Genomic DNA, 26,908 nt, shown 5'->3' on the forward strand with positions numbered 1-26,908 from the left:
AGCGACATCTTTATCCATCAGCCCTTACAATGAAAACATAAAATCTTATTTTGCCTGCAACAGACTCACAAGCTGGGAGTAGTGTCTGCATTCAGGGTGCCTTACACTCACTTGTTACAAGGCAGTGTCACTGTCAGTATGAAATTTTAGGGTGATTATTAAATCAGTGAAAACACGGAAAATACTAAGGCAATAGGTTTTGCTACCAAAACCTCTTATTTTCACAGTGAAATGAGATTCCACTCTAACTCATGAGGCATAATTTCAAAAAGATCATCAGAATACCTGAAATTATGTTAGGAAGTGATTGGACTTTTACAAAATATTGTTTAAATGTAATTTTTCATCCTGTGCTGCCTGCTTTGTGCTTCATTCATTGTTTCTGGTTTTACATCTTTTACATAACCATTGCAATCACAGAACACACTTCCCATCCCTCTGATGTAAATGAGGTTTTAGTTGACATCGTACATAATGAATGCTTGCACGTGAACCTTTAAAGTAAAATTTTGCTTAATCCTGATCCTTCCCTGTGCTTTGGGGAGCACAGAGGTTTCTTGCACAGTCTGTCAAACCACAGCCAGATTAAAGGCTGCCAAGAGGAAGCTTTGATTCAGGTAATGAATCCAGGGAATTAAGGATCTTCCCCTAACTTTACAGGTGACTGGTTTTGAAGTCTAGGCATTGTGATTGCAACTTATAAAACCAAAGGCAATAAATGAGAAAAACAACTCTGAAAGGAGTTTCAGATTCCATATTGATCACTAGGCTCCTTCAGTAGGAAATTGCAATTCAGTACTTTCACGTGGTTTAAAATATAGTCTCAAAAATATTGACGACCTCGAGGTCATTGTACATATACCCAACCAGGTTAAATGCCTGTGTGGGAAGAAAGCTTATTCAATATTAATATTGATATTTAATACTATTTGAATAATTATGTATTAATATATACTGTTAATATAATATTACTGTTGAATAACATCAATATTGAACAAGCTTATTCAATGTTAATAATGGTTTATTTAACCCATGATTTTCACTGGAGCACACAATTTCTCTGCATGGCGTGCCTCGGTTCTTGTCTTAAATCTTTTGAAGTACTTTTGAAAGGGAGAACACTGACATACGTCTTGTATAGAAAAGGCAGCTGAGAACTGCGCTTCGGTTATTTCTTTAAAATGTGTTTATTTCGCTCGGCTCAGCGACCCCGTATGTTGGGGTCATCAAACACGTATAATTGGACTGCCAAAGTGAGCCTCCGAATGTAATGAAGGGTTTTATTAATTTGAGGTTAGTGGTGGCGGAGAAGCCCTTTTTCTGGGCTGACCGCTGGCCAGGGGCGTGCGGAGCAGGACGATGTGTGACCCCCCTGTCCGCGGCCATGACGGTACAGCCGCTCTCACGGGCGCCCATGGCCGAGGGGAGGGGGCGGCCCCGGGCAGCGGCCGATTGGCTGATTCACCGCGGGAGGGGCGGGCCGCCAGTCGCGCACCGAGCCGCCATTGGCTCTCGCCTCACGGCGGGCGCCGCCGATTGGCGCGGCTCCCTGCCCGTCTCCCGCGCCCCCACGCGCGCTCGGCTCGGCCGTGCCGCGATTGGCCGGGACGCGGCGGCGCGGCGCGAGCGGCGGCACCTGCTCCCGCTCGCGTTCCCGCAGCCCCGGGAGCGGCGGGGGCGCCGCGCGCGTGCGCGGCCGGGGATGCGCCGGGAACATCGGCCCGGCCCCGCTCCCGTTCCCCGCTCCTCATCCTCATCCCGCCGCCGGTGACCGCCCGCCGCGGATCGGAGGACGCCGGGAGCGCCGGTAACCGCCCGCCGCGGGGCTAGGAGCGCCGGCAGCGCCCGGGGAGGGAGAGTGGCGTCGCGGTGCTTGGTAACGAGGGCGGCGGCGGCGGGAGGTGCGTGTGGGCCCCGTGTGGCGAGGGGAGGGGGCGGCGGTGGTTCCCTGGCCCCACCCCGCTCCCCTCGGCCCTCACGGCCGGCGGCGGGTCCCGAGGGTGGGTTCGGGGAGCGCGGTGATCCCCCCGCGGGGGTGGGTTTGGGGCCTCGGGGGCCCCGCCGGGCACGGGGAGCAGGCCTGCGGCCCTCGCTCTCCCTGCCAGCTGTCCCGAAAAGCGGGTTCGTGCTGGGCGATGGCTGAACACCGAGCGGCCGCTCGGTTGACCCGAACTTATTTTTCTAAAATTTTTTAAATTTTTTTTTTTTTAAATTGGAAAGTAACGCCTTCCTGAAGGTTTCAGCAGCAAAACACCTCGAGCAGGCACCTCCAGGAGCACAGCATTGCAGCGGGAGTAGCTGCTGAGTTACACATTGGGCACCCAATCCAGTACGGTGTGTTTGGCGCTTCGGCAAACGAGGGAGTGAAGTACGGCTTTCACAGCAAACAAAGGGAAAAATAAAAAGCTGTGTAAGAATTCTTGAGTGCTTTTCACGGAGCAGTTGCAGCTGGATGTTGTCTTCGGTCAGGTCGATGCCAGTGCGGCAGTTTGGGGGAGGTAATAAGGCAGCACGTGGTTATGGATGGAAGAAGAGGTGGGGGGAAAAAAACCCTCCGCTTTTGTAGCCCTGGATGGAATTGCTGTTTGGCCCTGGGGAAATCCCATGTGTTGATACTGCATGCAGGAGCTTCAAACCTTGGAGTGAGAGAGAGTGCTAATGGCTGGCTTATTCCCTTTCTGCTTGAGAATGCAGAGCTCTGAGACTTGCGTGGAAAAGGCATGACCCTCTTCAAAGTCCAAAGAAAAGTTATTAATAATTATTAATAATCTAAAAGATCCTGATCTCTGTTTAGTTCTGCATAAAATGGAGCAATGGTGCCACTACCTTAATGGCATGTGTAGAATGTGCAGCAGGTCGCAGTGCAGAGGTCTGAAGGTTGATGTGCTTGCACCATCCAACTGTCTGTGGAAATCAAATCATTCAGGTGGGAAGGGACCCCAGGAGGTGTCTGCTGTGGCATGGGCAGCCCTGAGGCCAGTTCAGTTTGCTCTGAGCTTTGTGTGGTCTGTGTGGAAGACCCCAAAGACTGAGCCTGGGCAGCCTGTACTACTGCTTGCCTGCCCTCATGGGGGAAAAAATTCTAATATCCAGTCAGAATATGTTTTCAGTTTATGTCTGTTGTCTTTCTTAAATATTAGTATGTGTCTCAGAAACACCAGCTCGTTACTTGAGGTGCAATGTTCTGCTGATGTTGCAGCACTGTTGCTGATCACAAGAGCAGTAGTACTGCTGGCTCAGATGTCCCTTCTGATGTGTGGCAGTGCTGTTGTTACCCATGGTAAACAGTGACCAAGCTATGCAAAAATTTAAGTTTAAAATTACAGGTCTGGCAGAATTGTCAAGGTGTTTATCTAGAGAAAGATGAATATTAGCTGCCCATCCCAAAAGGAGAGATTGGGAATCCTGATTTGGAGGTGCAATTATTCCAGGATAGATTTCTGTGTCTCAGTTTCTATGAATGCAGATTTTCTATCCAGTTCTCTCATGGGTCATACAGAACTGTTGGCTCAGCTGGTCAGAGCATGGTGCTAATAATGCCAAGGGTGTGGGTTTGATCCCTGTATGGGCCATTCATTTAAGAGTTGGATTTGATGATCCTTGTGGGTCTCTTCCAACTCATTCTGTGATTCTGTAAAATGCTGGCAAGATTTTTATGGTTTTTCAATTATCTATTTGCTGTAGCTGGCTGAAGGATGGTTTGGAAGTCACTGGTCGTTGGTGTTTTGGCAAAACTGCCAGTAAACATGTATGGGGTTTGTGTGAGAGCCATAATAATCTGGGACAACTTGCTTTGTTCTGCTGAGGAAGTTTTAACAGTGAGCATCCTTCTGGCTTGGTTTTATTGTCACCTTGAAGAAAGAATAAGAAAAGTTTTTCATAGATCTTCATGTGTTAATTAAGAAAGTTCAGTAGGTTTTAAAGACCATTAAACGTGTAGTGTGAAATTCTATTTTGAGACCACAAATTCTTGATTTATTTTACATTCTAAGACTGTAATGCTGGCAGAGTTCACAAAAATAAAGGATGTGATGGGATTGTTTAAAACCATCTTTGCCTGGCAATTGAGTGGTGACTGCAGTTGGTCCTGATAATGCATTTTGGTGTTTTTGGGATTATTTTAGAAGTGTATCAAAAGGTCAAAGGTTAAAATGAGCCTTCTCTTCTTGAAGGAAGAAGTAAGAGATCTAATTGAAGACTGAATGAAATTAGGATAAAGTCCTAGGCTAGGACCAGGAATTAGTGATAAGACTCGGCGTGAACGAAGTGAAAGCATCAGGAGTTTTGGAAGGGAGCTGTGTAGAAAGGTGAGTATTAGTCTGATTTCTTGGATGCCCTTGTTATTCTATGGATGGAACAAAAGTGGATGGGACTAATTACAGTAAAATTACAGCTATGTAAGTGAAAAACATTTTGGATTATGCACAATATACACCTGTAATGTATTGACAAAGAAAGGTGTATCTCTTCACCTGCTTTAGGAAGAGAGGAGGAGACCACCTGCATGACAAACTAGCTAAAGGTAGGCAAGCTTTATACTAAAAAAGCAAGTCTGATGCCTGGTTAATATATAACACTGTAGGTAGGAGCTAAGGAGTCCCAGAAGGTATTGATATGAAATTCTTTGGCTGTTTTTATCCTAATATAATCGTTAAGAAACACAACAATGAAGGTGGTACAACGAAGTGTGACACCCTCCGGGCAAAGGTGTTCAAAATATACCATAAAATTCAATGTTCACCAGGATAAACTGAATTACTTTCGGTCTTCAGGGCAAGATTATTTTAAGTGCTAGAATTGGCCCAGGAGGTCTATGAATTAACAATATCTGTAGTTTTTAACTAAAATTCTAAAAAATCAAATACAAAAACCACAGTAAAGTTTGCAGATAACTGTTGAAATGTATCACTATGGTAATAACTGAGAAAAGAAGGAACCACAGACCTGCCATCCTCAAGCAAGGTTATAAAGTTGCCACAAGGAATGGCAGGGATTATGGATAATAGTGTGGGGCAAAAAAAGAATGGTAATGTGGTTAATGTAGTTTTGTGGAAAATAAGTGTTAGTCCCAAAAAGAAAGGCTTTTGATTATTTCCCAATATTGACCTAGTACTAGTGTGTAAAATATTTCTGTATGATACTCCTGGATTTTGGCTCTAAATATAATCAGTGCAGTCAATATTAATTTAATAGATCTTATTTTTTTTCCTTATTCCTTTTTTCTTTTTGGATATTTGTAGCACAATCATGCTGGGATGTGAGTTTTTTTAGCCCTGATACTGTTTGATCTCTCTATGTGTGGCTCAATAGAACTTGCAGGTGTTAAAAAATGAATGATGAATTGGTGCAATTCTAATGTTTGAATTGCTTAGCAGATCTGATAAACCCAGGAAGGAAGAAAGAGACTCACACTTCCAGTATAAGATAGTATCTAGAATTGCTGGTGTATTCAGAGTTGTAGTGGTAAACAATTTAATCTCTAAAGGATGATGATTTAAGTGAGAGGGTGGCTGCTTTCTCAGGGGCAGAAAGCACCTCAGCAGCAAAGTATTTAGTATGACCAGTAGTGGCTAAAGGTAACGTACTGTTTGAAAATGTCGTACAATAGCAAGTTAAATATCAGTATTTGTCTTTATTTTTAAGCTTACTGTGAATAGAATTAATAAGAACCAAAGGATAAACACCTTTCCAGAGGTATCTAGAATCTGTCTTAGTTCTGTTTCCATATTCAGACAAAAACAATTTTGGAAAGAGGTGTTTTTTGCAAGACCTTTGAGGAAACTTGCATAGGTATGTCCTTGACAATGCACTGCTCCAAACCACTGGATACTCCAACATAAATGTGAATTCGTATGTCTTACAGATGTGAAGCAAAAAATACAGGGCAACAACGTGTTCTTTTTCGCAGCAGATCACATGGAAAGGCTGGGGCAGTTGTCTGCTGTTGACATTCATACTTACACAGATTAAAGGTTTTCAGGTTTCCCTGAAATTAGAAATGTATTTGTATTTAAGCTTGAACTTCTGCTTTAACTAACTTAAACTTTAAAATCCTTGGAAAATTTTGAAACAGAAAATATTTTCTGAAACAATCTTCTGAAACAATACTTTCTTTGGACACTTAACAGCTGGAGTTGATATAAGCTCTGCGCTCATCTAAACATAGTCATTGGAAAAAGAGGCAAATAGAAATGTGTAATTCTGGCAGTAGATAATAATACATCCTAAACCTAATGATTTTATTTGCCCTAATGAAAGGGATGTTACTTATTGCTACATTGTAGAGACTGATTCAAATTGGTTACTTGTTCAGATTGTTAAAGAATGGGAAAATAAAAGCAATCTCACATAATTCTTAAAAAAACATATATACTGCAGTCAAATTCTTGCTAAATTTGGCAAGGTAAGGGAACAGGCTGCAAGCACTTCCATAGGGACAACAAGAAGTAAAAGAGAGTCTGAGTCAGGGCTTTGTAGTAAAAAAAAAAAATTCAAATTAAGAAATAGCACTTTGCTAAAATATTATAGTGACAATGCTTTCTGATAGTTGTTTCCTGTTGTTTTAATGTGGTTTTTTCTCTTGTAGATAAAGTCTGGGGTAAAATTAAAATAGTATTGGTAATATCCTTGCAAAAACATTTAAAATTTAAAACTTTCAGTTCTTCAGATAACCAAGATGCGCTTCCAGTGGGACTGGCTGTGCTTGGGTGTCCTGCTAATTAGCTCAGTGACTGCAGAAATTGAAAATGAAGAAAATCTGGATGCAGATGTTGAAGTGGAGGATTTTGACATGCAGTCCCAAGAAACTGAGGTTGACAGAGATAAACCTTCCATAGAGGTAAGATTACAGAAGTCTTCAGTGAAGTCTGGTTAAATACAAGATGCATAGTTATAACATAGTTATTAGAAATTGGTGGACAAATATATTTTAAAAAGACTAAATTAAAATGCAGTTGACAACTGAGTGGGTGTCAAACCCAGCAGTCTTTCAGTTGCTGTGTGTGACATGTAGGGCAAACTTAAAGAATGATTCTCTTATGCCAAAGTGTAAAATCTCCTACCTGTGGTGGATAGTCGAGAAAAAGGTTTTACTTCAATCTGGATACAGAACCTTTTGGTGCAAGTCCTAACATGCTTTTTCTAGAGAAGAAAGCAGAAAGCATCTGTCAGAAAGCATCTGAAATTTTGACTTTTGACCAGTTTCTGGATTTCATCAGTCACAGCTGCTTTTTGTCACTGTCTTTATTCTCAGAAAATCTTCCTTTTGTTATGCTGTACTTCAAAATAGATGCAAATAGCTGTAGGCAATATTAATAACTTATTTTTTCAACTCTGTTGTGTAGCCCAGTTGTAATGTGCTGAGTAGATAGGAAAACAGAAGAATGGAAAACATGTGTAGAAAGAAATAGGGAGGGAGCAGAGAATTGGTGCAAGTTCAGTAAATTTTCTGGGGTTTTGTTATACATAAGATGTAACAAAGGTTTAGTTACGAGCTTTGAACAACTTATAAAATTCACAGTTGTGAAATTGTTCAGTGTTTAAGGGATGCACCCAAAGTATTGAAATAGGGGTGGGGAGGAAGGGGTTTTATGCTGCTAGGTATTTCTAATGAACAAAATCTGTTGTTCTGCCTGGGTGGATTACTTCTGGAGGTATGATAGTGTGTTTCAAATGAAAAATTGTAATTTATGTTAGAACATGTATCTGTACTCGTCTCTTAGGTTGTGTACCAGACTCCAACGCCAACCGGGGAAGTGTATTTTACAGAAACCTTTGATGGAGGATTGTCTGGGTAAGCTTATGCCTTAAAAGGATAAACTTTTACTTTCATCAATTTAAATTACAGTGGCCAGACTTATTTTGTATTCAGTTTTTGACTGGTATCCTTATAAAAATTAATTGTTACAGGGGTTAGAATTGGGTAGGCTGTTAATGCTTGCTCCAGATACATCAGAATGTTAAGATGGACCTTTACCATTTCAGATATGTTGCTATTTTTTTGTGTGTTTTAAGGAAGCTTTTAATAAACTCTGGGTTTGTGGACATTAAGAAAAATAATATGAAGATTTAGCCAGTTGAGTTTAACTAGCTGAAAGGTGAAGTGCATAGCACTTCAGTAGCATTACACTTCAGTGCATTACACTTCAGTAGCAAGCCCTTTCTTCCTTTTCACATGATCTTAGGTATGTGTAAAAAGGCAGCACCTTCACCATTATAGATAAAATCTCTATTGGAAAAGACTTTTAAAGCAGATTTTTATTAATTTATATATATATTTTATGTTATTGCTTCCCATACTCAAGAGGAGTTAAGTATTTATGAGACTACTGAAGTGTTCCTAGGTAGTCCTTACTGTAATTAAATTTTAGAACAATATTCAGGTTTATCTCAACAATTCAAGCCAGAAATTTTTGTCTTGTCTGTATTTTGGAAGTGTTTTTACAACAGGGTGGCAATGTTGGGTGTAATTGCTGCTGAGTGACTTGTGATGTTCAATGAAATTCTGTTTTGTGACCTGCAGTCAGTTGCCACCAATGCACTGTCAATAAAAAAGAATGTAATTATTACTTTCTATTTCTGGAATAGACTTACTACTTTTAGTTGGAAAACAATTTGGCATTCAGTCCTCTTTCTACCACAGATGTAAAGGGTGTAAAATCTCAAGGACAAGTCAAATGCTTACCATGTAAATTTGGTCTATATGATCCCTGAGTTCTCTTTTTTAAAATGAAAAAAGAATCAAGCCAGGTCAGCATGCTGTCACTGGCTCAAGATAAGTGATTGTGCATCCAGGTAGAATCTGAATATGGTTGAAATCTCTTCAGTAAGAGCTGGTGTAATATTAGAGTACTTTCTTACTATGAGAACAGCTTTTAAAATATGAATGGAAGTCCCTGTTTCTAATGAAAAATCAAGTCTTATTATTGGCATTTTTCCCTCTACACTTTGATGCTGATGAGCACAAGAGCTATCTCTTGATTCGTGAAGAATCAATAAAAAAGGTGTTTTCATATGTTACTAAAATTGATGGAACAAAAACTAACTCCTGGGAAGAGCCAGATCGAGGCGAAAGGAGATGCAGTGTGGTATCTTCATTTGGTAGAAACTTAAAGCTGCCAGTTTTTTGCTTCCTGTGGGAAAACTGAGATCCAACTATTGTTGGAGTGAGATTATACATCATGAGACATGTCTGTTGAGGGTGCATGATTTGGACTGTAGACAAAATAACGTGGTAGCAGACACCAGTAACTTTTGTAGGATTGAATCTTACTCCCTTTTTCCAATTGTTTCTGAACTCTTCTCTTCTGTAGAGTTACAGGCCACTGAACATTAGTCTGTTATTACTCACATTATGTTCTTTCATATTTTCTTATTTTCTTACATATTTAGACGAAAGAGAGAAGAAAAATAAGTTAGCAAGCTCCAGTCTTCAGTTTATCGCTTGTCTTAGTGATGTGGTCACTTCTAAGTGTTAAGTGCAAAGGCAGTACCCAAGATGACAGGAAAAATTGTTAAATAGAAGAGGTAATAATGGTTAAAAAAATGAAACAAACCACTGAAAACTTTGATTAACAAATGCAAAGGCTTAGCTGGGATACTCGAATGATAGCATTCATCCTAATTTCTAGCTTTTTGAGATCTATTCAAAGATTAGCTTGTCTTCCTACTAAATCTAATATTCAGAGCTTTAGCTACAATGCTTGGGATTTTTTGGTCTAACTGTACATAATTTACATAAAAGTAACATATATGGAAGAAAGATTTATAAAAAAGTAAGCAGCATGTTGCCTTTCTCCCCTAAAATTGTGGAAAAGCCTGCACGTAAATTGACTGGGTAAATCACCAGAATAGAGTAGCTTTTTTGGGAATGGCTCTTGCAAATCTTTTGTGTGACTTGTAGAGATGTTTTATTTCCTCATTGGTCTCTGTCCTGGTACACCAAGGATCTAGTTTGCTATTTATACTGGGAAGTTTTTCCAGCACTTCTGTTAACAGTGAACAAATGTGACTGAAATTCCAGCAGAAAAGATAAAGTATTCATCCCTGAAATACTCCATGCAGACCACAGTTCAGAATGAATGAAAATAGCTCTTTACAGAATTAATGGTGAGAATGTGGTATTGTAGTTGATACAATGAAGAGTTCAGCAACACTGTTGGCCTAAGATATTCCTGTGCATGGCTCAGGGTAGAACCACTGTATGTCCACATGGGGGTGGACTGCCCTTTTCCTTTTTTTCCTCTCCAAATGAACACTTTGTGTGTAGACTGTACATGTCTTTTTGGTAACCTCAGTTTGATAAGCTGATTGCCTTGCTCATACTATCAAGTTGATCAGGAGTGTGTTTACCCTGTTGGATCCTCTGTGTGCAGAACACTTGGAATCTGTTCAGTGTATAATTGATTTGTCATTTAGACACTTACCATTCCCTTTTGTCCTCTGCTATGCAGGTGTATTGTTGCTGTCAGATAAAGTAAAGGTTCCTTTGGATGATTTTTTTTCTTTCCTTGTCATAGTGGAGGTTTTATATACTTGAAACTTGCTGTTTTCCCTGTATTTTGTACATTGTATGCTGACATAATATTCTTACATTCTGCCAAACTCAGCTTGTATATAAAACTGAAGTCTATTCAGAATTAAATAATTCAGGAATTGAATTCCTTTAGAGTTTTAATTGTATATTCCTTTGCATTTTTAGGAAATATTTTGAAATGCCACATCAGACTAATCTACTTATGATTTTTCTTTTCATGTTCTTTGAAGTACACACAGTTCCATGATGCTGACTGTCAAAATCATTATCACAGGTTCACACCCTAGAAGCAAAAGCTGTTTTTCCCGTGCTTGTTAAATAATAGAGCTTTGCATAGATTGTTCAATGACCAGTACACTTTTTGTTTTAGGTGGGTGTTGTCTAAAACTAAGAAAGAAGACATAGATGATAACATTGCTAAATATGATGGTGAGCACTTTTAATGTTTACCTCCATTGTATGGTTTGTGATGTTTTGTTGCTCTTTGAGAAATAACTACCCTTTACACAGAACTTATCTTTGAAAACCTAGACGAGACAGGTCAAAAATATTAGTTTGTATAATGACTGTTACCCTGAAACTGAGATGCCAAATGTTGCTCATCCTCACACTTAGCGTGAGGATAACTTTTTTGGTCATCCCAGCAATCTATTGCAATGGATGACACCAGAATACACTCTGGCATCTGAATATTCAGTATCGATTGTTTATGAATATTGCTTCTTGAGAACTGTCTCCTTTGAAATTGTGTCAGAGAGATTTACCACTTCAATGTCAGCTGTTAAACAGGTTTCTAAAGCAGCACGTTCCATCTTGCTCTGTCTCTCCAACTGATTCCTGGGTGGGTCTCTTGGTATAGCCTTTGAAACAAGAAAGTTAAATGGAATGATGTTTTTCTTTAAAATACTTCTTCAGATTGCCTGTGCTTGAATATAGAGCTGTCCAGTGGTTCTTGTACAGTTTAGCCTTACAGTAGGCTAAGATAAATTTGGAAAGCAATCATGAAGAGGTTGTTTTGCTGGTTTAATTATTGGAGTTTGCACTTGACTTGTCACTTCCTAGTCTATAACTGGCTGCTTAAATGTAATTCTAGGCTGTTTGACAGATGTGTGATCTGTGGCCATAATTTTGGAGTCCAAATTTATTTAATTCAAGACGGAGTGGAGAGAACGGAAAAGGTTTCTGCTACAAAAGAAAAATATTTCCTGCTGTTTTTATGTCAAATGAAATCAGTTAATGTTAATAGAAAGTGGTAAGCAAACATAACTTGCAGGACTTTGGTGAGCAGAACAGATGTTTTTATGTTTAGCAGTTACCAGAAATAACTGGTAAAATTAAGAATTTCCAGAGGAGATATCCATACAGATAAGATGCTTATAAGAACTGATGTCTCCCTGTTTACTCAGCCTCATATTAGATAGAAATTGTCTTTAATGTCAGAAAGTTGTTTTTGGTTGAAGTCACTCAGAAAATTCAACATTTAATAAAGTCAGTGGTAAAAACACATTTTGGAACTATTTTCCCATCATTTGTTTTTTCAGGCTTGTTGTTTTTGCCCAGTGTTATTGCTTGGCCTTAGTTTCCATGAAGGAACACTATTGAAGAGGAGGGAATTTTCCTCTCTCCTGTTTAGCAGACTAGAAGAAACTAAGAATTTTTTTTTGATGTACATACCTGCCCTTCCTTAACAACTCTACACATATTGCACTTCAGTTGAATAAAAGTAAATAGCTGTTTCATTGGCATTTCATAATTTTATGAATCTTCTCTAAAATACATGCTGAAGAACTCATGACCTTTTTTTTTCCTTTTGACATTGACACAGGCATTTTTCAGATTACAGTGAATTGTAAAAGTAGTTTTTTTGTGCTGTGTTCATTCCTGGAAAAAGCCCCAATGAATCTTGTGCTGGTAATCTGTGAGAAAATATAACTGCCCTTTTAGATATCTTGTTCTTTGAATATTGGCCAGATGTGTATTCAACTGTATCTCTCCCAAACTTGGAGAATATATAAGTATATAATCTATTTTTAAAGCTGCAGGCGTATTTGTTTGCCTTTAAGATCAAACCTGATAATTCTTGGAAAGACTTTGGGGGGAATTTGATCTGCCCTGTGATTAGATTTGACCCAAAAGATTCTAATTCTGTATAAGCAGAAGAGAAAGAATGATGCAGGTCTCTGGCTTACGCAGTGCCTTGTGACTGATGCTTTTTATGTGATGATGGTAGGAGTAAATCTAAAATCTGGAGAAATATTTTATGTTCCTCTAGCTATTATAGAGTACTACAGTCTAAAGATACAGATCTACAGCATTTCAGTTTTCTTGTAGATTTCTGAAAATTTGAGAAGAGCAAGAAATAATATCTTTGACATCAGATGTCAAGATTTTTTCCCTGCTTGGACTAATAGTCTTTATTCCTTAACTCTTTGCTTTCAACAAGGCTGTGATTTCTTCAGCCTGCATTGTTTTTCAAAGACTCTGTGTGTCTGTGTTTTAGGAAGATGGGAAGTAGAAGAGCTGAAAGAAAACACAGTGCCTGGAGACAGAGGATTAGTGTTAAAATCAGTGGCAAAGCATCATGCAATATCAGCAATGCTAACAAAACCATTTATTTTTGATGATAAACCTTTGATTGTTCAGTAAGTAATGCCTCTGATTTTTTACTTTTATTATTAAAATCCTTAAGTTAAGAAAATAATGTGAACCTCTATAAAACAATACTGATTTCCATATAGCATTGACCTGTCGTATCCAGAGCTATTAGAATTGCAAATGTGATTGATTGATTGATTAATTAAGATTGTAGTATACATGTTAAAAAGTGATATTTAGACTATTTTGAAATAATTTTGGACAGAAATCTAATATTTGATTACATAGAAGTGTTTTGACAGTAGTGACTAATACGGAGTCTTATGTATTCATAATTAGAATGGCAGATTAGCAGTTAATTTGTATTTTTCTCACACTTGGAATTTTTTTTTTTAACTTTCTCTTTGCCCAGGTATGAAGTGAATTTTCAAAAAGGCATTGACTGTGGTGGTGCATATATTAAACTTCTCTCCAGTAGTGATGACTTGAATCTGGTATGTCCTCTTGCTTAACATTTGCTATCAGTTGTTCATTTGAGGAACAGCTTGGTTCTCCCTGAGTGATGTCTTATATCCGGGACAAAGGACTTCTGTATCTGTGTAGTCTGACTTTGTGTATTAGTAGAAGCCATAGGATCTTAACTCATAACTTCTGAAACAGTTATTTTACTGCAGAGCACAAGCAGGTTATTCCAAATATGGAAAACATATAAGTAGTTAAAAGGTACTGACATAACTAAACAGATTAATGCAACATACTCTGAAGGTGAATAACTATATCTGATATTTTCAGGGCTGTTTGTTGCTGTTACTTAATGTGGAAAGGAAAAAAAGCACTGATAAAATACTGGATATTAAAATCCTGGCTTTTATCTTTATTAGAAAATAAAGTTGTTACGAAGAACAGTAACTAGTTCCACTTCCATTTTTAGTATAATGTTTGTAGAGGGACACAGATAAGATACTTGGGTGTTTTGATTTGTGACAGGCATCTAAATAAATACATTCATCTTTGAAGAGACTAAAAGAGTTAGTCCATTCCCTGAGAACAGAGAGCACCCAGCAAGTCAAGAGGAACTAATCAGTTCCTTTCTTGATTTTCCCTACCACTTTTCATTTATCTTTTAGAAAAAGGTAACTATGCTGTATGCCAAGGAAAAGAACTTCTGAAAATTGCTTCATGAAATGTCCAGTATAACACATGCTCGGCTTTCTTGCTTCTACAGGAATACTTTTTTGACAGAACACCTTACACTATTATGTTTGGACCAGATAAATGTGGAGAAGATTACAAACTACACTTTATCTTCAGACATAAGAATCCTAAAACTGGAGAATATGATGAAAAGCATGCTGAACGTCCTGATGTAGACCTAAAAAAGTTCTATTTGGACAAGAAGACACATCTATATACTCTTGGTATTGTTTAATTCTTACAAGTTCAAATTTGGAAAGGAGAAATTAAAAATTTTTTTCTGTCTGCTGAAGCTTTGTAATTGAGTCTGCTTTTTTGTTTGTAATAGTCTGTTAATTGTGAAGGGTGATTGCTAAATGATTTGGCCTTAAATGACTTAATAACTGGGCTTAAATGATTTAATGACTGAGCTTAACTGCGGGACATAAAAGTGGCTTTCAGATGCTGCTGTTTAATATTCACATATAAGAAAAAGCATATCAGCTCTGGCCAGCCTTTAGCATAAAGAATTGATTAATGCCTTCAGTATTTGTTATGGTAAAAATATTTTTACTGGGGAAGATATTAAGACATACAACTGTCCAATATTCTAGGAAGGTGTCAGAGTTCACAGGAATTCAGTTAAACCTGCAGCATGTCACTCACCACCCTCCTCCACATGTTAAGAGCTCTCACAGACACCTGCAGTGTGCATGAAAAGATAGGTCAGCACATCCTCTGAAGGTGAATGCATGTGGGCTGGGTTTAATTCATGTGACAACTCTTCCTGTACCAATGAACAGTATAGCAGAGATAAAAGTTCAGTTCATTTTCCCCCCTTTGTTTATTCTTCCTCAGAATTAGAAAGTCAGAGAAGAATGGGCTAATCTGTGGCACACTGCAAATCCAGACAAATTAACTGTACTTACAAGCTTCCATGGACTAATAATAACAGTAGGCATGTTCGTATGCTGTGCCATGGGTTTTTAAGATAGATTGCTGTAGTGTGCCATAGCAAACTTTCACTTTTAGATAATAGGAATCTCATAGTAAAGGAATGCATGCATTCATGTATTTGGGCTGTTTGTTAGAAATTCAAGATACTTAAACTTGGATTGCATTTATTCTCTCATAATTGTTCAGACAGATTCCACAGAGCTGTGTAATTCTAATGTGACTGACAACAGAAGTCTAAAAATTAGTTCTTTGTATTTTATCTAAAGTTGATACAGGGTTTTCATGGGATATTTTAATACTGTTGAAAACTTTGGGCTGCAAGATCTTCATTAGATATAAGACTGTTACTCTGGTTTTCATCACCCAACTTTAGAAAACTGTCATAAAAGTGGAATAGCATTTACTTTTACTTAATAATCTTTGTTGTGTTGAATGGAGAGTTGAATATACTAGTTGACCAGTGAGCCCATTTGTAAGTGCTTATTAGAAGTGGATCTGGATGCATCTGTTACCGTCTGACACTGCTCAGTTCTGTGACCTTGGCTTCTCAATGACTCACACTTGCTAACATACTTAAACATTTGAAGAGAATTTTCTGTATTTGCAGTCTGGCATTTGAGAGAAATGGCTGTTAGAGGTTTGAATCCGAGAGAAAGTACTTCTTTGATCCTTCAGCTGTGTTACTGGCACAATTCTTGTGTTTCCATGCTTTAAAGTGTGAGATTGTAATTTAGTAGCAGAGATGCATTTGGGGGCAGAGATTTGACTTTCATTGTCTGTGCTTTTTAAATAAAAACAGCAGAATTTTGGCCAAGTGGTAGGTTTTTGAAAAATCTCTTAGAATGTGTCTGGATGTGTTTCAGCAATTGAATTTTCTAGAAGTTTCATTCTGGGGGCCTGATGGTGGTTATACATCCCCTCAAGGGCAACTTTTTGTGTCCAGATTAAGTGAGGAGCCTGTCTCCTGCTCTGCTTGGGAGGATCCTGTTTGCTCTTATTTGACTAAGGCTGTGCTTATTATATAGCTTTGGTTAAAGATATTTATAAAATTAATGGCTTCCTTATTTCTTTAAAACAAATTTCTTCGATTTAGTGCTAAAACCAGATGATACATTTGAAATGTTAATCGACCAAACAGTTGTCAGTAAAGGAAGTCTTCTTGAGAATATGGTTCCTCCAGTAAACCCTTCCAAAGAAATAGAGGATCCTAGTGATAAGAAGCCTGATGATTGGGATGAGAGACCAAAAATACCTGATCCAAATGCTGTCAAACCAGATGACTGGTAAGGAGACTATTTTTTATCTCTACAATGCCTTTTACATACAGGTTATATATTTGAAATTAAGGTATTGGTAAACAGATAATTGTCTAATTCTCATGGTCAGTGAGTCTAATTCTGTTGTGCCTTTGAAAATCATCCCTTTCATGCCAGTTACAGTCCTCTGAACAGAACATGGCTCGAAGTCAGGCTGCTGTATTTTCTAACCTGAGTCTGTAATTGAAGGGATGAAGACGAACCTTCCAAAATAGAAGATCCTGATGCTGTTAAGCCTGAGGGATGGCTTGATGATGAACCAGAATATGTTCCAGACCCTAATGCAAAAAAACCAAAGGACTGGTAAGTTGGAATGTGTAAGGAATGGCCAAATATTTGTTGGTTTGTGGGACCGCTTCTATAAAAACATGAACATGTCCATTGCTTTTTGTTTTCTGAAGATATATTAGCAAAAACAGAATATGAAGGACCCCTTTGAAAGAATTTACTACAGTTTAAGTTGATGTCTTGAAGTCATAATATAATAGGCTCCAAGGGATCTCTAAGCATCCTAGGGAGAAGTGTTTCAAGCATTTCTGCAGATGCAGGAATGTAATTGAGGTCAGTCATGCTGTGGTAGTTATGAACATGTGACCTTTAAAAAAAAAGTGGAGCACTCCTTAAAAAAAAGTGTTTATACTGTTGGGTAAAGCTCTGTGAGCTGGTCAGAGTTCTGAGGTTGTTACAGCAAAATGTGTATGGACCCAAACTTCAGACTGCCAGTGCTTTGGGCCCGTCTGATCTTAAAGCAGTTGTTTGTAATTTTATTTTTTTTTCTCTCTAGGGATGAAGAAATGGATGGGGAGTGGGAAGCCCCCCAGATCCCTAATCCGAAGTGTGAGACTGCACCTGGTTGTGGACAGTGGGTGCGTCCCATGAAGAACAACCCAAGGTATAAAGGAAAATGGAGAGCACCTATGATAGATAATCCTAACTATCAGGTAATAGTGAAATTGTAGGTCATTGTTAAAAGGTACAGAGTTGAACAAGAGCAAAGTCAAAGTAGTATATTTATCTAGGCTTTTTTTACAGTATATTGATATTTTAGAATGAGTCTGAATAGCCTCACTAAACACTTTGAGATTTTTTTTGCATGTAATTTGCTTTTTTTTTTCCTTTAAGTAATGCTTCCTATATTAAAACAATTTATCTGTTCAAAGTTGCTTTTTGTACGATTTGCACTGGTACCATTTATTTAATATGCTCTGTAGAATTGTATTCTAAGTTACATTGGAGCTTTAAATATGAGTCTTTTGAATAAACAATCTTTTTTATATTCAAAAATTAAGCCTTTCAGCAAGCAGGTTGAACTTACTAGTTCCATTTTAGAGGATGCATCAATTTTGGATAATTAAATTCCCTTCTTCCCCTCCAGACATAAGAGGTAATCAGTTGCATATTAAAGAGAGTTACTTTGTATTAGTTATGGCTGGGGAATACTTGAGTCTGATTTCTTTGAGCAAAACAAAATTTGCCTCTAATTTGCACAGGTATCATAAGGCTGAAGTTCCCTTTCCTAAAATTTTCCCTACCACTTCTGGTAACAGTGTAGGTTAAACTTTACTGCTTGTCTTTTTAAATAATGCATTTAACATAGTTGTGAAGTTCTAATTATTTTAAAATTTCTTTCACAGCTTGTTTTTTTTGGTGAGCTATAGGTAATGTGATTAAATTTTTTTTCCATTAACAGGGAATCTGGAGCCCTCGGAAAATACCAAACCCAGACTATTTTGAAGATCTTCACCCATTCAAGATGACCACTGTCAGTGCTATTGGTTTAGAACTGTGGTCTATGACATCTGATATTTACTTTGATAACTTCATCATCTGTTCAGAAAAAGAAGTAGCAGATCATTGGGCAGCAGATGGCTGGGGCTTGAAGAAATTAGTAGCAAGTGCTAATGAGGTATAAACTTTACTATGTTCTTGATATCAGAAAGTAGTGAGGAAGCTGTACTGTTGGAAGAATTTTCTGTCAGCTAATGCTGACAGAATATTAATTTGTCTGCAACTGATAATCTTGCTGAGTAACTCTGATAGTTTGGCTTTTTACTTTTTCCAGATCAATATCTTCTTGAAATTAAAAGGGTACTACATTTTACTTAAACATTTGGTGAGAAATTGGCTTCATATTAAGTCTTCTGCTGTTCACAGTGATACTAGAAATTCAGTTCCTGACAGCCAATGAAAACTGAGTTACTTGCACTCAAAGACCTTTTTTCCTTTTTCCTTTCCCCTCCCACTCCCATTTTTCCTTGTGGCTATATCCATGATACATATTCTTTAGATGCTTCCCTGCTGTGAGGAATGGATAAATAGTCCAGTGTTTGTTTCTGTTTAATAATTTTAGGGCTTTGGCTGCTTACACGTGTATTATGCAGCTCTGAAAATGTTGCGTATATGTTTATGGAGCTGCATCTGTTGTTCTGTTTGTATGTGTGCATCCCCATTTTGTTCTGCACTTAACCAGCCACCACAGTTTTTCCTAGATCTCTTCCCTATGCTGTGGGAAGGACCTGCCCTGCCACACAGGGATCGTGAGCCCCTCTAGTGGCTGCCTGCCCTCCTGTTTCTGTCCAACAGTCCTCTGTTTTCTTTGACTCAGTGGCAAGAGCAGGCTGCAATTTTGGGAGAGAAATGATGGGTTGGTGGCAAATGTGGCCAATTCCTGACAGGTGCTGTTTGTCACAGCATGAGCAGGTAGCAACAGCGTATCTGCCCATGCCATCAGGAAAGCCATCTCTTCCCCCAACCTTGTCTTTTTCCAAAATATTTGGGTTTATGTGTGAACCTTTATCTATACTTGTACACACAATGGCAAAAAATTCCTTTGAGTCCCTTCGCTCCACTGTGTCTCTCAAACTTCCTTAGTTACTCATGTACCTTTTCCATAAGTCATTAAAAAGCAAAGGTAAAGAAGGGTTTCCTTTGGACAATATAAATGTATAGAGTATACTTCATAAACTTATTATTTATTTTCTTTAATACAGCCTGGTATGTTTAGTCAACTGGTGACTGCTGCAGAAGACCACCCATGGCTCTGGGTTCTTTACATCTTGACTTTAGCTCTCCCTGTTGGTCTAGGTGTATTGTTCTGCTGGCCAGCAAAGGTTAGAGAAATTTATTATATTTGTTTTTGAGTTTATTCTTAATACTTTATTTGAAAACTCTTAGCATCTGTACAACAATATGCACTTTTAATGTGCCATTGGTATTACTCAGCTTACAGTGGCTGTTGTGTTTAGTTCTTAATTTGAGTTGAAATGTAAATTGATTTTTAATTTGTTGTAGAAAACAGATGAATATGACTTCAAAAAAACTGATGTATCTAAGCAAATTAGAAAAGGGGAATTAAAACAAGAGAGAGAGGAGTTTGAAGATGATGAAATAGATGAAGAAAAAGAAAATGAAGATACAGCTGAAGATGGTAAGATGAGCATGTCAGCTTGCAGTTTGGTTAAAGACATGAATAGAACTAGTTCATGGATTGCATTGCCAATAATTACAGCCAGTTATCTTAGAATATGTGAAATCTGCCTTGCTCTGAGTCTTTTTTTCCTCTTTGATAACCTCCAGTGAGTGGCATCCCATGGCTTATAACTCTTTGATAAATACAAGCAGAAAGTAAGGCTCTACTCAGTATTTTTTCACTTGCAAGAAATGAATGTGCTTCCAGCAGTCTTTTTTATCTTTGTAGACAGCGATGCATATTTTATTCCTTCTAAATATTTCATGTATTGAACACATTTTAATGGTTCAGATATAAGTACCCAAAGTGGTTAAAGTTACATCATTGTCTTTAAAATGTGCCTGGAATAGCTTTATGTCTTTAACATAAGTCTTTCTGCTTACTTCTCTGGGGGAGGGTTGTACCTTCAACTCTTCTGTTGATCACTATTTTTAGTTGCTCTTGTTAAAGCCTGAAAATACTTGAAATACTGAAGTTTGTTGCTTCCTTTGTGTTGCTTTTTAGCAACACATTGCAAAGGTCTCTCCTGCTGCCCAAGTGAGAAATCAATGATTCAGTAGGTTGAGCTGTACTTTGGCATCCAAGGGTAAATCATCTTGTGTTACTGTATCAAAGATTACTGGTACTGTTCAGCCATGGCTCTGATGTGCTGTTAGCATTTCCCTGAGTCTATATAATGAACAAAAACCAAATCACCTAACTTACAGTGTGTTATCTTGACTTTCATGAGAAAATTTTTAGCTTCAGAACTCTAGAAGGTTCTGCCTCTTACTTCATTCTCCCTTGATAAGAACAAGCAAAGTGACAAGTGACTGGCATGGATAATTAGAAACCGAGCAGACATTTTTGCTTGGCATTTTTTTTCCTTGGTACTGACATCACTTTGTATTACTGACTGAAACTTGGTGGGGTCTGTGTGTCTTTACACCACATTCTATGAGTGTTGATGGCTTCTGTCTGTATGACTTAGAAGTTCACTTAGCATCAGCCATTCCCATGCCAGTACTGACAGAATTAAGTACATTGTTGTCCCAATGCTTGCCACCCCAAACTTAGTCCCGACTATCTGCCTCACTATTTGAGAGCCTAACCTAGGCATTTAGTTATTTTGTTATGCTATTCTTTACATTAGCATAAATTTTAGTATATAATTTTATCATTGTATCTTCCTGCACTTTCCTTTTGATCTTGCTCTACTCTACCTGGTCGTGGCTCCTGAATTACAGACTCTGTTTTATTCTACCCAGTCTTGTTGCAGATCATAGATGTGGTTTGTACCTAATACACTGCTGTTGCAAGGCTGAGATACCTCAAGTCCAATATTCTTCTTTAAGACAGTTAATTTAATTTATTTAATTAATTACAACACATCAGTTAATAAATAGCATGTTAGAGTGTGTGTTTCAGTGTTAGAAATAAGGTTCAGGCAATTGCAGAGGAATGCTGTTTAGCTCCCACAACTTTTTAAAATTCTACTTGGAACAGCTGTTCTTGGTGTTGCAAAGGTAGGTTCTGTTTTAGACCTTTACTTTTAGTTACTAAACTGAACACAGAGTAAAACTAACCTAGCTAGCTTTTGTATGACTATCCCAAGGTTTTCAAGTAAATTCTATGCTTCAGAGGGAAGGATTGCACTTTGCTGTCATATGACTTCAAGGTTTCTTTCTCTAAGAAGAATTGCTTAGCTTCCCTTAGCTTCCTGCTGCCTTTAACATTTGCAGGTTGAAAGCTTCCCTTTTTTTCTATCACTATCTTTCCATCTTTTGCCTCTTCTTATCTGCAAGCAGTAGAGAATTTGTCTTCTACCTCCTTTTCCTGATTCTTTTTGCTACAGAGAGAAGAGAAATGGAGGAGACAAAAAGAGAATTTTTGAAGGATACAAAGAAGATGGGAAGGGAGGCTTCTCTTTCAGGTACTGGGAAAGGGAAGTAATTTGGGCCAGGACTTGCAAATGATCTTTCCTATCTGGTTTCTTCCCTCTGCTTCCTTGTTGATGGTAGAACTTCAAGCTGGTGGATTCCAGCTTTCATCCCGTGCAGATGGGAGTTTCCTCTAAGATTTCTCCCTGTGGTATCTGTAGTCATAAATATTTTCTACTAGTCACTTTGGCTCCTTATAATTTTTACAGTTCCTTTATTGTCATTATCTCCTCCTTTGTTTTTTGGAGTTGAAGGTAATGGGGTTTGAGCTGTTGAATACTGAGCGACTTGAGATCTACATTTTATCATGGGGCCATTAAAATAAAGAAAGAAAAGGGAAGTGTGGCACAATACTGAAGTTCAGAAACACTTGGAGATTTCTTTCACTCATTCTCCAGTGAGAATGAGTTGCTGGCAGATTACTTCTTGAAGGGGATTGTCCATGGGATTTACTGTTTTATTTTGTTCTGTGTTAATTTTTGTGACATTGCTAAAGAATGGTGTGTTCTTGACTTGTCTTCTTGTCTGCTTTGTCTCGAATTCCTTGCCTTCTAGAAAAATATTCCAGGAAGTAAAAGAATGTTGCCACAAAATGGAATTTCAGGACCACAGCCTGAACCTTATTTGTCAAGTTATACATTCATTTATATGAAATACTGTTTAAATTACTATTGGATTAAATTAAAATTAATAATTTTACATAGTGTAGTTGTCCAGTTCTGGCTTTTACAACTTCTGATGTCTGAAGTTTTTTTTGTTGTTCTGGGTTTATTTCCCCTTCATTGAAATTAGTACTTATGGGAAGAGCTGGATTTGCATCATTTACCATTTCTAATCTCTTCATTAGAATATGAGCAAAGGCTTTGCCAAGCTCCTCTGTTAAGAGCATATTTTTAGAATAGAAATCTTTGTCTACATCTTTCTTAAACCATGATCTGCATTTTTTGGTCATATTTCCCCTTTTCATAACAAATGTAGAGAGATACTATTGTAGACATGTATCAGGTATATTGACAGATGGGAAAATGGATTTCTTAGTTTATAACAGTTAGGGAAGCTCTATTTATAGCTGTACTGCAAGTGAAGTTTTTTGGTACTTCTACAGAAGTCTCAAATATTTTAATTGGAATTTCTAGATTTTCATCACCAAGAATTAGGAGAGTCACATCTTATATGTGACTACCTCCTGAATTTATATGCATACTTTTGTTTCAGTTTTTACTGAGATGCAGCAGTAAGAATTGGGAGGTTGGGGTGGGTGGGTATTCTTTTGTTTTTTTCTTTCTTTTTTTTTTTTTCCCCACACTGAAGTAGTGCTTATGAGATGTAGGCATGACCTGAAAAGGCTAGAATTGAGCACTGCTTCGTTACTGGTTTTAGCTGAGTCACTGGCAGCCTGTCAAGTTGTAGACTCCAATGTGTATCCTTTCTATCAGATTTTAGGTGTCTTGTTTACTCATGATAGAAAGTATTTCAAAGGGTACTAAGTGCACTAATAGTGCAAGCTGGACATACCTTGAGTGATCTAAGGGGAGTACAGTCCTCTTCTGACTAGTTTCTGCATTGCAATAATACATAAGAGGGGGGGAAGTACTGCGCTGCTTATCCCTCAACCAAAACAGAAGCATTGCCAGAAGAATTCCCTGCTGAAAACAGGAGTTGCCTTAAGATGTCGGTGTCTCCCTTGCTGGATGACTGATAACTGCAATATTGTACTTTCCTATCTAAGTCAGAATTTAGTCAAATTTGGGATGCCTGAGTTGTCCTATTTTGGACTCTGGTCTCCAAACTGTCCAATACAATAAGTATTGGATTTTAAGTGAAGTAAATCAAGTCCTTTTAGTCAGTAACAAGTCTGAAGAGAGTAGGAGCTATTGTGAAAAGAGGTGAAGGTGGAGGTGTTAAAATTGATTATTAAATTTGAAAATGATCACTTTCTACTAATTCATGAGAATTCTACTCACTGTGTCACACAGAAGGTTTTCTGGGTTATTCTAAACAAGCAGTTCATTCTAAGACTGAAATTGGCTTATTTTCCTTACTAGTGTGTCTGGATATAGTGCATTTTTAATACAGTTCTGATTACTAAGTAAAATTAACTTCTTTTGCAGAAGATGAGGGTGAAGGTGGTGAAGATCTTGATGATGATGAAGAAGAAAATGAAGTTGCAAATGAGGAAGAAAACGAAGTTGCAGATGCAAGTCAAGAAGAAGGTGGTATGTCAAATAAATCTGATTCAGAAGATGAGGTAAGTTGGTGGGTTTTTCCCTATTTTCTCCTTGCCCTTATCTGACATCATACTTCTAACTAAGCCCAGTTACCTGCAGCAAATGTTTTTCTTCTCTTGAGCCATAAAACAAATCCTAAGGTGGAAATGTGTTTTCATTTGAGTTTGACACCTCAAATGCTCTGTATAAATACAGGTATAGTACAGAAGTGATCATGCAGATCTCAAAACATGAAATGTTTTTACAGGAGTGTAGTTTTTAACAGGTTATTAAATGAATTGCTAGTCTTGAAAATTTAGATGTCAGTCTTTATTGTGCTACTTAATTGATGGAACATGTGCTTCTAACAGAATAGCCTTTTCGTGAGACCTAGAAAAACCTCAAGCTTTCAGCTGTCTTTTGGTTTTTTGGATTCCAAAATAAAGCAAAATGACCACACTCTTTTTCAATTCAGCACCTGCAGTTTCATTTTTCTTGTGCAGATTAATCTAGTCACCCAGATAATCTACAAAATGTTTTTCATAAAATAACACTGTAGAATGGAATTTGTTTGTGCTTTACTTGCTCATCAGTCAACTACTCATTATCCTTTATTTAGAAACTGGTGTGTCTGAAATGCCTTAGATCCACCCATTGGTCACGTTGTGCTTGTCATTCCCTAAATGAGTCCCTTCCCAGATTAGGGGAGTTGTTTAATGTAATGTAATGTTAACTCCTTTTCATGGAAAACTCCTCTAGGAAACTGGACCTTGCATGAGGTTGCATTGTTTCAGGACTAAAATTTTTCATCAATTACCCCTTATTCAGTACTTCTTCTTCCTGTAGGAAGTTTGTTTTTTTTTTCCTTGTACATTTACCTAGAAATACAGTATCTGATGAACCCTATTAGGAGTCACAGGACTCCTTGTGTAAGTAGCAACCAGATCTGAATGTGTCTGTGCCATTACACAGTAGCACAGTGAGGCCACAGCTTGCTTCTGTCATGAGTTAGCTGGTGACCTAGTTGGGAGGCATCATGTACACCACGTCCTCACTCAGGTTGGCCCACGTTCTGTGAGCTGTTCCTTCTGAATGAGGTGCTTGCCATTAGGTGATGCAGGGAAGTGAGGAAGCAATGCATTGTCTGAGAATGGAGTTCGCTCTGGAAAGGCTTTTTATGTTCCTCTGTAAGCTTATTGCTTTTGAACTGGGATCACCACAACTGATTTAAGAACAGCTTGCTTTATTTGCAGCTCTCCAAAGGGGACGGTTAGAATGTTTTAAATGCTTCCTGCTTCAGAAGTGGAAATTAAAATTAGCATAACATGCACTTTGAGGAAGTTGCTAAATTAATTTAAAAGTCATGACTTTTAAACCAGTGAATACATGGGCAACACCAAATTTCTGACATCTGTTTAGATGTACTATTCTCTTCCTTCTGAATATAGGAAGGAAAAGTCTTCTACCCACTTTGTTTATCATTAGGTTGGTATTGTTGAAAAATATGTCCTGCCACTTCAGTGTTGCATTTAGTGATAACATGACTGGGAGGTTTAGGTGCAGTAATAAAGTAGCATGCCAGCTTCAATAATTAAAGTAAGTTTAAAATTCTAATGCTGAATTTCATTTTTCTTTTTCAGAAGAAAGAAGCCGACGAGGGTACAGGAGATCACCCGCTGAGATCAGTGCGCAAAAGAAGAGTACGAAAGGACTGAGTTATTTCCAGCTGGTATTTGCAGGTCTAGATAACAGTAGCTTCTGGTGTGCCACTCCAGTGGGCCTGACAGCATGCAAGTTGCTGAGCTTTAAAGGAAAAAGGGGAACTCACTGCTACTTAACCTCCTGTTTTAATCCTCTGACCTCTTTAACCATCCCGAACTTCCTCGATTCCCTTTTTTTTAAGGAGAAATACTATCTCTGAGGAGTTAGCCGGTGTTTCCAACTTTCAGTTTCCAACTGAAAATAAAAGTGAAATTACAAGTTGGCCAACTGATTTTTAGGTGAAGATTTGAAGTTTCTAAGAAAATTAGTATTAGTTGGAGATAAACTTGCTCTAAATATTTTTTTTAAATGAATAAATTATAATACTTTTGCAGCTCTAGCACAAAATTAGCTGTTTACAGATTTCAGCTAAGAGGATGACAGTGTAGATGTAGCATCTATAGCAGTTCTCATTGCTATGAGAAAAGGTATTTTTTTCTGTGCGGAGCTAAATGCAATAATTGTTTTTGTATGATGATTTTGTGCTAGCAACAATTTTTATTGTAAATTATTTATTTTAGTTGATCTTGTTAAATGGGTGGTCACCTGTTCACTTTAGGCATTGGTTACAGTAACTTATTTTTAAGAGATATTTTAAAATAGAATACTCATAGAACAAGTGGTAATTGATGTGACTTGTTTTACTTTTGAATGCAGATAGCAGATCTGCAGAAGTGATATACAGATGAATTTTTCAAACTTTTATAGTTCTCATGTTCCAAGCCAGAGTGGTATAACCTCTGTTTATAGAATATTTGCTAAGTGTATATTGCCACCTAAAAATATTTAATAATTCTTCCTTAATATGAAATTTATTAATATAGATAAGAATTTTTGATGGTTAAGTTTTTTAAAGATGTGAGTAACTTGGGCATTCTCATAATGTAGTTGAAATAAACTGCATATTGTAAAAGAAACTTTGTTTTGTTAAAGTTCAGCTGTATATGAAAAAAGAACAATAAAAATTCAGTCGCCAG

The 26,908-nt window shown here is 37.8% G+C and overlaps 1 protein-coding gene across 7 annotated transcripts; it reads left to right on the top strand.

The window, feature by feature from the left end:
- The first annotated feature begins 1,665 nt into the window (after positions 1–1,665).
- Positions 1,666–26,114, top strand: CLGN (calmegin). Of its 7 annotated transcripts, none has more exons than XM_039386933.1 (18): positions 1,666–1,901; positions 2,221–2,498; positions 4,173–4,307; positions 6,660–6,838; positions 7,722–7,792; positions 10,905–10,963; positions 13,035–13,176; positions 13,542–13,623; positions 14,355–14,547; positions 16,353–16,542; positions 16,765–16,878; positions 17,360–17,516; positions 18,266–18,481; positions 19,566–19,685; positions 19,867–20,002; positions 21,879–21,956; positions 24,075–24,211; positions 25,811–26,114. In XM_039386933.1, the coding sequence occupies exons 4-18, from the start codon at positions 6,677–6,679 to the stop codon at positions 25,883–25,885; spliced, it is 1,932 nt and encodes a 643-aa protein (XP_039242867.1). In that variant the 5' UTR covers positions 1,666–1,901; positions 2,221–2,498; positions 4,173–4,307; positions 6,660–6,676; the 3' UTR covers positions 25,886–26,114. The 7 variants fall into 7 exon arrangements, with proteins under 7 accessions (XP_039242867.1, XP_027585481.1, XP_027585478.1 ...); XM_027729680.2 differs by having other exon boundaries at positions 1,666–1,876; XM_027729677.2 differs by having other exon boundaries at positions 1,666–1,876; positions 2,221–2,410.
- Positions 26,115–26,908: the final 794 nt, after the last annotated feature.

The sequence above is a fragment of the Pipra filicauda genome, unplaced genomic scaffold (assembly GCF_003945595.2).
Source record: "Pipra filicauda isolate LSUMZ 115617 unplaced genomic scaffold, ASM394559v2 scaffold516_size422861_pilon, whole genome shotgun sequence".
NCBI lineage: Eukaryota > Metazoa > Chordata > Aves > Passeriformes > Pipridae > Pipra > Pipra filicauda.

Coding starts and splice junctions, on each gene's coding strand:
- CLGN (XM_039386933.1), top strand. CDS start 6,677: ATGCGCTTCCAGTGGGACTGGCTGTGCTTGGGTGTCCTGCTAATTAGC. Junction 10,964..13,034: donor TAACATTGCTAAATATGATG/GTGAGCACTTTT, acceptor TCTGTGTTTTAG/GAAGATGGGAAGTAGAAGAG. Junction 16,543..16,764: donor GCTGTCAAACCAGATGACTG/GTAAGGAGACTA, acceptor CTGTAATTGAAG/GGATGAAGACGAACCTTCCA.